The 10,586-nt window shown below is 48.9% G+C and overlaps 1 protein-coding gene across 1 annotated transcript; it reads right to left on the bottom strand.

Moving 5' to 3' along the window:
• Positions 1–2,723: 2,723 nt before the first annotated feature.
• On the bottom strand, positions 2,724–3,626 carry LOC125554025 (Fasciclin-like arabinogalactan family protein). Its single transcript, XM_048717653.2, has one exon. The coding sequence runs from the start codon at positions 3,574–3,576 to the stop codon at positions 2,821–2,823; it is 756 nt and encodes a 251-aa protein (XP_048573610.2). The 5' UTR covers positions 3,577–3,626; the 3' UTR covers positions 2,724–2,820.
• Positions 3,627–10,586: the final 6,960 nt, after the last annotated feature.

Here is a 10,586-nt window from a genome sequence, read left to right as displayed (position 1 = left end):
GTCAACTGAAATAACTTAATCACTAATTAAGGGGTATCCACTGCAAAGCTCACCCCCACCCCTTGGACATGGATCGTCTGATGTATTGCAATGTGCGTCAGTGACCCAACTGCACACTATATAGTATGTCAGGGGAGTTGTACCGCACCTCCTCCGATGGTGATAAGATTAGTGATCTTTGGTGAGATTTATTCCCATGAGAGGCGGGTGGATTTGTTTGTGCTTTTTTCAACAGATTTGATTTTCCAAAACAATTTATCTCAAACCGGGCATCTTAATCATAATTGTTTTCACCGTTATGTTTCTCACGTCAACATCTTTGAAACTAGATCTTATATTAATAGGTTTCAATGATTCTTTTTGTTGTTGAAAATCTGTGCTTCAAAACTATTTAAAAATTGTACTGACCCCTACTTGAAAATTGTACTAACTATACTTTACTTTTGTGGAAACACATTTTATGCTTTAACGTGAGAAGCACACACACGTGCGGAAGCACAAAATCAGCTTCCTCAAAAAGTGAAGCACAAGTGTGCTTTCATGTAAAGCACCATGTATTTACGCGAAAGCACACCTGTGTTTCATTTTTAGGAAGCATGGTGCTTTCACGTTAGAAGTATAACTGTGCTTCATACAAAAATACATATGTGCATCATGCTTTGGAAACTTTCACGCGAAAAACACAACTATGCCTCACTCATTGTGCCCTCACATACCTAATAGATAAGAACCTAGAAAACCAAACAAAAAACCAAGATACTCCTTTTAAAAAAAGTTAATGGGCTAAGCGCCCAGCAGTTGATACGCTGCGCGTTGAGACACACCACATGGTGCGCCGGGGCACTCCGGCGGTACTAGCAAAAGTGCTCCTGCAGAGGGAAAAGAATTCTATGAGACCAGGTCTCACGCGAGACCTATCCTGATGGATGACACATGACATTCACAAATCACCAATCACCCCTCACCCCTCACTTAAAATCAGAGGGGAGAGAGATTAGATGTTTTATGATTTGTGAATGCCACGTGTCATTCATCAGGACGGGTCTCACCTGCTAACCGTGAAACCTGGTCTCATATAATTTTTTCCCCTGCGAAGGTTACCCTCCAACTAGTTGCTCCGGAAGCCGACACATATCTCGACGTAAGGAACAGACGGTCACAAGATCAACTGATTTTTTTTAGAAAAGAAGGACGTATCCCGGCCTCTGCATCTGGACGATGCATTCATCCATATTATTAATTATTTACAAAGACCATACAAGATGATACATCAATAAGCCTGAAGCCATCATCTTGGCAACACCGTTGCTATTCCTATCCCCATGATGAAGGCGTGCCGAATGTCCGGGCCTAATACCAAACAGACATCGCAACAAAGCCTAACATCTAAAGCCGGGTGTCCCATCAAAGCCACTACCTGGATTGGGTCTCACACCGGTCTGGCATACTCCCATTGAGCACCGCACGCTACAAGGGCCGTCACCTCCATCTTCACTCGGTCCATCCGCAGAGTATAACTGATGCACCAACCTTGCCAGGCCTCTCTGCCATCAACGCCACCATGACGCCAGACAGCTTCCTCCTCCTGCGCGAGTCCATCTCCTCGCGTCAGACGTCGAGACTCCACAGCGCCACGCCGCTGAGAACCGCCACCATCAATGTGGAAGATGAAGCATCGCTCCACCAAAGACTCCGTCCTCCGGTCCATCGAGCCCGTGTGCACCTCCAAAAATGACGCCCGCAAGGGGAAAACGACACCAGAGAGCCGCCGTCATCCGATCTACTGATTTAGGGTTTCCCCCGGAGGTAGCAGAGAGTGGCCTTGAACTTGTCCACGGCAATGCCTTCAGGAAGGGAACGACGCAGGCAGCGTCACCATCGCCGGCCTTGGAAATAGCCAATAGCAGGTTTTCACCCAGATTTGATCGAAGACCTCCATCTCTCGTGCACGGGCCACCGCCATCCCTGTCAGGATCTCAACGAAGACTCCAAGGAGTGGATCGGCGCCGCGTCGTCGTCGTCGTCGTTGTGGCCGCCGTCGCCGACCAAGGGTTTCCCCCGATCCCAAGAGCCCCACCATCCAATCACCGCCCACCACCCGGATCCGGCGAGCAAGGCCACACCGAAGCCCAAATCGAGCGGGATAAGGTGAAGGAGATGAAGCTGGCGCAGGTCGATCCAGATCTGGCGGCCGGCCGGCGGAATCACGGCCGCCATGAGATCCCACCACCGGGTCCTCGCCGCCCACGCAAGCCGAGGAAGACCGGCCACACACCCGCAGCCACCCTCCGTCAGGGAAGGCGCCGCCCACCTTGACCGCGGCCGCCGCCCCGGCACACTAAGCTCTTTGCGCGAGGAGCAGCCAGCCCTGCCGCCACCTTCCTCGATGCCGCGCAGGCTTGCCGGCGGCTATCTCTTGTGGCGGCGAGATCCGGAGGGAGGGGAAAGGGGGCCGGCAGCGCTAGGGTTGGGGCCGCCTGAGTCGCCCCAGAGGAGTGACCCTAGGGTTAGAACCGTCTATGCACGACGCCACATATTGCCAAGCAGCGCAAAGGACGTCCGCCGTCACGCACGTCCGACGCCTAGCTGTTCACCTGGTATTCGTTAATTCAAGTCCCGAGAAGAAGCTGAACTCGACGGAGAGGAAGTGGACGACAATATGGATAGCACGGATTGCACAGCACCCTACACTACAGATCCCGAAGGCAACAAATTAACTTCGGTTTTACTATGTACTCTAATCAAATCTGTTGAAAAAAGCACAAACACATTTCATCAGGAATTCAGGATGATGTTAATACGAGGTTGATCATCAACCCTCTAATTCTGAAGGGAAAGAGATCGCTCGAACTCGGCGTCCATGAGGACCCCCGCCATGACATGGACCACGGTCTCGTCCCTGACGATATCGACGCACTCCGACCGCACGCCGTTGACGACGAGAGCCCCGTCCACGTCCCTCCACGCGTGCACCTTCAGCCCGGACACGGAGTCCAGGTCCAGGAGCCGCGCCGTCCCGCGCAGAGCCACGTCCCCGGAGCGCAGGCGCAGAGGGACGGCGGAGAAGCCGAGCACGCGAGAGACGACGGCATAGGTGTCGTCGCTGGCCTTCAGCCCCACAGCGCTGTCGTTGTGCCGCAGCCCGAGGACGCGGCGGAACGACTCCGGCGAGGGCACGAAGGCGGTGAAGGCGAGGTCCCTCGGGAGCATGGACACCATCATGTCGCCGAACTCCCCCAGGCTCGCGCTCATCGCGCCGCAGTGAGCGGGAGGACCACGCGCGGTCGTGGATGCTGCGTGGATGCCGTGGCGCCGGCGGGATGGTGGAGAGGAGGCGGCGGGAAGGGAGGAGAGCAGGAGGACGACGGAGAGTAGGGTGACCGCGAAGGCGGCGGCGAGGCCGGCAAGGATTTTCCGTTGCTGCGAGAGCGCCCGTGGCCTGAGAGGGACGAGCATCCTCCTGCTCCCTGCCGCCATCATACTACTCATCTGCTGTGCTGTCTGATGAGTGGGGGGATTGCATTGGGGGCTGCACGCCGACATTGCGTCGCGTAGTGTAATTAGCCAGTGGTGCATGCGAGGTAGGCCGGCGTTGGGGTGGGCGCAGCGCGACCGTACATGATGGATCTGGCTTAGCCCCCGACGCGACGCTGGAAACTGAGCGCGATAACGTAAACCTTACTGCAAACTTTAGACGAGAAGAAGAAACGTGAAATGTTGGGCAGGTCAGCACACGATGGGAATGGGCTGGGTTTGCCGGCCCGGTCACTGACCCGACCCAAAAATTCAAGGCCAGTGGGTCATGTGGGTCGGTCTCAAACAAGATTTGTGTCACCAGAGCCGGCACTAGATGACCCACTCAGTCAATCGGGTCGGCCCACCTTATACTCTTATAATTTTTTTTGCAGGGAAACACTGAGAGCTTTATTTTATAAAAGCGTTCGCCGAACAGTCCGCCAACAAGCTATTGGTCAGGAAGCTAAGAAAAATGTCAATCCAACTTTCGGTAACGTCAATCGTGCAAGCATGCTTAGCACAGATATGAGCGGGACCGTTGGCTGATCTTACAACATGATGAAAATGAAAAGAATTGAAACTACCAGCAAGCTCTCCAATTTCTGGGCCCTCTCGGTAATGCAGACCACTATAAGCCTTGCAAGCAATGTTCCAGAGGTTACCGAAAGTCGATATGCTGGATCCAGAGGTTTACCAGCAAGCTCTCCAATTCTTTTCATTTTCATCATGCTGGACCGTTGACCGATGGATCCAGCATATTTCTGGGCCCAGCATCGGTAAGAGGAGCCCCAATCGATCGAGAATCATGGCGAGTGTTCCAGAGGTTGACTACCTCCAGACAGTCCGTCTCCAACACGACGTGTGAAAAACCTATCAGATTGGCGAAAATAACACCTTCTCGCACTGCCATCGCCTCCGCTATGAAAGGATCCGTAATTTCAGGGAGTGGTTTACTCCATGCCCCCAAGAAAAGAATCAAGGGAGCGAGCAACACCCCCAACTCCTTCTTTACCATCTTCACATTTGATTCCAGCATTCGTATTGATCGTGACGAAGCCTAGTTCAGGGGGTCGCCACCCATGACCTGGCATGACTAGGGCATGTCGCCGAGGTATATCCAAGAGAGCTAGAGTCTCCCTGGTGCGGTGAACAGACATCGCTGGATCCAGCTTGTCTTCCCCGTGCGTCAGTCTTTTCCTAGAATGCCAGATCGACCACATGACAGAGACTAAAATAGCTCGGTCTCTGGAAGTAAATTGTTCGCCACAAATAATATCCTTGGCCCAAGTTATTGGTTGCAGTATTGGCATCTGGAAATCAAATAGTTGCTCTACCTCCTCCCAGAAGCTTGCTGCATGTGCGCACCTCAAAAGTGCATGCTCCAAGTCCTCCTCATTGGCCATACATAGCTTACATAGGTTCTGCTGCCCTATGCGTCGATGTATCAGGGTACACTCATCGGGTAAAATACCCCTTAAAACTCGCCAGAAGAAAACTCTGACCTTGGGTAAAACATTGAGCTTCCATAGCGAATTCCACAGCTGTTGATTATCAATTATGGAACTGGTAGCCTGCCCTTCCTCTGGAGCTTGAAGCTCGTTGCGAGTCACTAGAGCTCGGTACGCTGACTTGACTGTGTAGTTGCCGGAAGCCTCATTTGCCCAAGCGAGAAAATCATCTCCACCTCCAGACCGCAGAGGTATATTCAGAATAGCTTGTGCATCTGAGGGTAAAAACGTGTCCCGAATTAGTTCCCTTCTCCATGACCAAGTGCTTGTATCAATCAGATCACTAACAAGTGAAACAAAGGTGTTTGTAGGACTGGCTAGGGGAACCATTGTAGCTGTTGACGGAATCCACTTATCATTCCAAATCGATATGCTGGATCCATCGCCTACCCGCTTGATAAGCCCAGTAGTTAACTCTTCCCTTCCCGCCATAATAGCTCTCCAAGTCGTCGAGGATGTGCTTGGAATTGTGGCATGCATAAAATCTATATCCGGGAAGTATTTACTCTTGAGCACTCTTGCATAAAAGGGTATTGGGATTAGTAATGAGGCGCCATCCTTGCTTACTCAGTAGTGCCAGATTAAAGAGGTGAAGGTCACGAAAACCCATACCCCCCTTGCATTTTGGTGTTGCTAGCTTCTGCCATGAGATCCAATGTAATGACCGCTTATCAATCAAGCTACTCCACCAAAATTTAGCCATGCAAGATGTGAGGCTTTTGGATACCTTCTTGGTCAACAAAAAGACACTCATGCTGTATGTGGGAATTGCTTGTATAATGGACTTCAGTAAAGTTTCTCACCCTGCATAAGCAAAGAGTCTCTCTGACCATCCCTGCATTTTACTCCTAGATCTTTCCTTTATATGCTCGAAGGTGCCGCTAGTTATTTTACCCACAACAGTTGGAAGACCCAGATATCGTTCGATGAACGCCTCAACATGGACGTCCAAAGCATTCTTGATAGCTTGTCTGCATGAAGCCGGTGTGTTTGGACTGAAGAAAATAGCACTTTTCTCTCTGTTTACACGCTGGCCTGGAGCAGAACCATATATTTGAAGTATGTTATTCAGCCTAGCCGCACTTAGATCTTCTGCTTTCATAAAAATAAGGCTGTCATCCGCGAAGAGCAGGTGATTGACCCATGGGGCTCTGAAATTGACTCTGATTCCTCTATCAATGGTGCCATAATATTTGAGTAAGCATGAAAAACCTTCTGCACATATGAGGAACAAAAATGGTGACATGGGGCATCCCTGTCTCAATCCACGAGAGGGACTGAAAAAAGGCAAGAGCTCCCCATTTACACGAACAGCAAAGCGAACCGAAGTTACGCACTTCATGATAAGTCTAACAAGATCAATGCCAAAACCAAACTTGAGTAAGATAGCTTCAAGAAAGCTCCATTCGACACGATCATAGGCCTTCATCATATCAAGTTTGATTGCGCAAGTATAATTTTTCCCCTTCTTCCTTCTCCGCATAGCATGGACACTCTCAAACGCGACTAGCACGTTATCAGTAATTAGGCGTCCGGGGATAAAAGCACTTTGTTCTTCACTAATTATCTCATCCAAAAAATCCCTGATTTTATTTGTAATGGCCTTGGCTGTCAATTTATACAGAACTGGGCAAAGGGAAATTGGCCGATACTGCGAGATAGACTGTGGGTTATGTACCTTTCGTATAAGTGTGATGGAAGTGTCATTTAAACCCACTGGCAACTCGCCTCCATTCAGAAAACCCAGAACAACATTTGTTACATCATCGCGAAGTAACTCCCAATGCTTCTGGAAAAAACCCGCAGTGAAGCCGTCCACACCCGGCGCCTTAGATGGCGCCATCTGGAAAAGGGCCTTGTGCACATCCTCTGGTTCAAATAGTTTGTCCAGGGAATCACTCATCACCGGAGTAATGCGCGTTGACACATAAGACAACAGCTCGCTGGTGTCTGATAGGCCCTGCGAGGTGTATAACTGTTGAAAGAAGTCCATTATCTCCACTCTATCTTCCTCAGCATTAGCGCACAATGAGCCATCGGTCCTTCTTAGGCCCGCTATCTTGTTAATCCTCTGTCGTTGTTTCGCTTGTGCTTGGAAATAACCTGAGTTCTGGTCACCGTCCCGTAGCCAAAGTACGGGAGATCGCTGACGAAGCCATATCTCTTCTTGGCGAAGAGCTTCCCGGAGTTTGAGAACCGTGCTCTTCTCCTCTTCTGACGGACCACGCCCAACAGATTGCCGGCGAAGATTATCCAGCTTTTGCTGGAGTTTTCAGACTATCTTTGCTAGACATCCAAACTCTTTCCTACCCCAAGGTTCGAGCTACCGTTGCATGGCACTCAGAGAGTCTACAACACCTTGTAAGTTAGGTGTTCGTTGCTGGCTAAGCCAACATGCGTTCACCACCTGCTCGTAATCCAAGTGTGTTTGCCAAACATTCTCATACCGAAAGGGTCTCACTCCCTTCTTGATGTATCGCCTCGCTGCTCCCGGAACACCAAGTGTACAAAACAGTGGTCCGACTCCGCCGCGCTAATATGGCGAACATTTGTATATCCGAATTGTTGCCTAAATTCCTCATTTACAAAGGCCCGATCAATCCATGCTTTGACATTTGCCACTCCTGCTTGACGGTTGTCCCAAGTGAAAGGAACTCCTGTCCATCCTAAGTCTTGGAGTGCACACTCATCGACCACTTCACGAAACACCCTCATCTGCCACTCTGGTCGCGCAGACCGGCTAAAATGTTCATCACCGTATAAAGTCTCCTTGAAGTCACCCATGCAAACCCATGTTGTATGGGGAAGTGCATTCAGGGTTCGGAGAAGATGACAACTGTGATGACGGTCCTGTACCCTTGGTGCACCATAAAAGCCAGTGAATCTTCACTCGAAGGAGTTTTGATCCTTTTTTCGCACCACAACATCAATGTGGCCGGCACCATAATTCTTGAGCTCAACAAAAACATCCTTGGACCACAACAATCCGATGCCTCCACTGAGACCGACTCTATTAACCACGAAACATCCATCAAAACCCAAAGTAAACTTTAGATTCTCCACCCTTGCTGCCCTAATCTTCGTTTCCATAACAAAGAGGAGGGAGGGCCCTTCTTGCTTCACCACACTGCGAAGCTCTCGAACTGCCTCAGGGTTCCCAAGCCCCCGACAGTTCCAACTTATAATGCTCATTGGGACAGCATTATACTCTTATATCTCACAACAGCTTCAATCTCCGTCGCGTCGACGTTGTCGTGGGACCCAATTTTGTGACGTAGTATTTCGTATAATTTCCGACAAATGCTCACGTGTATGAACAACAAAATTATCATGATTTGTTTCTATTAACCAGATTTTTTCTATCGACCTGTGGCCTCTCAAATTAACCTTGGAGCCCATAGGTGGCCGGGTCCAAGGCCAACTCCGGGCCGACCCATTCCATCTTCAAGGTCTGTCACGAGACAACCCGCGCTTTGGGAGGGTGAGGTTTTTCTCGAGAGTTTGCACGAACGAGATGTGTGTGCGATTTCCATGGCCCATATGAGGTTTGATGACCGTTTTTTTCGCCGCAATCCAAGGCGGATCCCTATTTGGTGCGTAGATAGCCAAATAGGATAGATCCTATTTGGCGCATAGGTAGCCAAATAGTGACCTAGTGTGTACGCCCCGCTCCCTGTCTGCGTGCACTTGAGTCGGCCCAGCTAGCTCCTTTCCTATCTTGAGAAGGTGTTAGAACCTTTCCAAACTGGTTTGTGTGTTCTTTCAGTCTTTCAGCCTTTTTTTCATATTCGTTCTTTCCTTTCTTTTTCCATTATAGTTTTTTTCTTCTATTTTTATCCTTTTATAATTTTTAAATATTTTCATGTTTTTATCTCATTTATCTTTTCCTTTTCTATTTCCTGTATCATTTTCATTTTGCGATCTCTTTAAAATTTCGGAAATATTTTTTGAAATCGTAAGCATTTTATGAAATCATGAACATTTCTCAAATTTGTAAACATTGTTTTTGAAATCATGAAAAAAAAATATTTTCTAAACACTTTCTAAATCATGAACTTTTTCCGAATTTGCGAACATTTTTCACAAATTCATGTGTTCTTTTTGAAATTCTTAACGTTTCTTTCGAAACTCGTGAACATTTGTTTTTTGAGTCGGCAACCTTTTTCTGGCATTTGCGAATAATTTGTGAAATTCACAAAGATTGTTTTGTTTTCATGAACAGGTTTTAAAATGCAAGAACATTTTTCCAATTCATGATTTTTTTAATCAGCAAGCATTTTATGAAGCAATGAACCTTTGCAAAAATCCTGAGTTTTTTGAATTATGTGAAATTTCTTTAAAATTCATGAGCATTTTTTGATGCCAAAACATTTGTTCGAATCCAGCAACACTTTTTGAATGCGCTAACTTTTTTTCATAATCATGCCCTTTTTTATTTCTTGATTATTTTTTAAAAATCGTGAACATTTTTTGATATGCAGACATCTTTTAGAAATCACAAACATTTGTTGAATCCATGGACGTTTATGATTTCCCAAAATATCAAAATCATGAATACATTTTGAATTCATGACCATTTTATGATTTCTTAAACATTTTTCCATAATTCACAACTTTATTGAAAATTGGAAATTTTTTCAGATAAAAAATTATTTTAAATGAAAAAACAGAAAATAAAAATATAAGCAAAAAACGAAATGAAAAAATAGGGGGCCTCCCGGCCCTAAGTGGGCTTGGCCAAAAGGAATCGCGGGGGGCTAAATCCTATTCGGCGCCTTCAGCGCCCGCTATAGGTCTTTCTACTAATGGGCACATACCTCCCTTACCACGTTGGCCCGGCCCAGTTTTGACCTTTTTCTGTGTTTCTAAACTGCCAAAAAAGGCGCGAGAGCTGGGTCTCGAACCAGCGCCCGACGAGTTAATAGTAAGAGCCTCTTTAGCCGCGCCCCCAACAGGCTTCCCAGGACGGCTTTTTTCGCGCCGGCACCGAGAACACCCCGAGTCATGCCCCCAAGACGCCGAAATTCGTCGGCTCGGCCCGTTTTTGGGTCGGGCGATCCCAGGCCGAACCCAGCGCACTAGGGGTGCTTGGGGGCTCCGGCGGAAGGGCAAACCGTGTCTGGGCCACACTGTCAAGCGAAAAGACATCTTTGTGCATCTAGATTCGCCCCCTCCCCGCGCACGCCCTCCCGCCGCCTTGCCAATCCCAGCGCCGCCCACCGCCACCGCCACTAGATAGGCCATTCAACCCGCCGGAAAAGAGAAAGGGTTCAGCCGCGCCATCCTCCGTCGCCTATCTAGGCGAGTTTTCCGGCGCTCCGTCCGCGCAGGGCGGGATACCGATGGTTGTGCGCCAACCACGCCCACCAGGTGTTCCGCGATTTGTCTGCTCAGCTATGGACTCAGACGACGAGGAAGCGCTCACGTTGCTGCTGGAGGAGGAAGCCGATGCCGACGTCCAGGACGAAGAGCATCTCAAGGTCCTTGCCGCCCTGGCCGTCCTGCTCGCGAGCAATGCAAAGCCGTGATGAGGTGGCTCGGCGCCAGGCCGGCTGAAGGCAA

The sequence above is a fragment of the Triticum urartu genome, chromosome 4A (genome assembly GCF_056163025.1).
Source record: "Triticum urartu cultivar PI428250 chromosome 4A, HENAU_Tu73, whole genome shotgun sequence".
Lineage (NCBI taxonomy): Eukaryota > Viridiplantae > Streptophyta > Magnoliopsida > Poales > Poaceae > Triticum > Triticum urartu.
The sequence above is the reverse complement of the archived record's forward strand: the minus strand, read 5'-3'. Positions and strand labels throughout refer to the sequence as shown.

Coding starts and splice junctions, on each gene's coding strand:
- LOC125554025 (XM_048717653.2), bottom strand. CDS start 3,576: ATGCACCACTGGCTAATTACACTACGCGACGCAATGTCGGCGTGCAGC.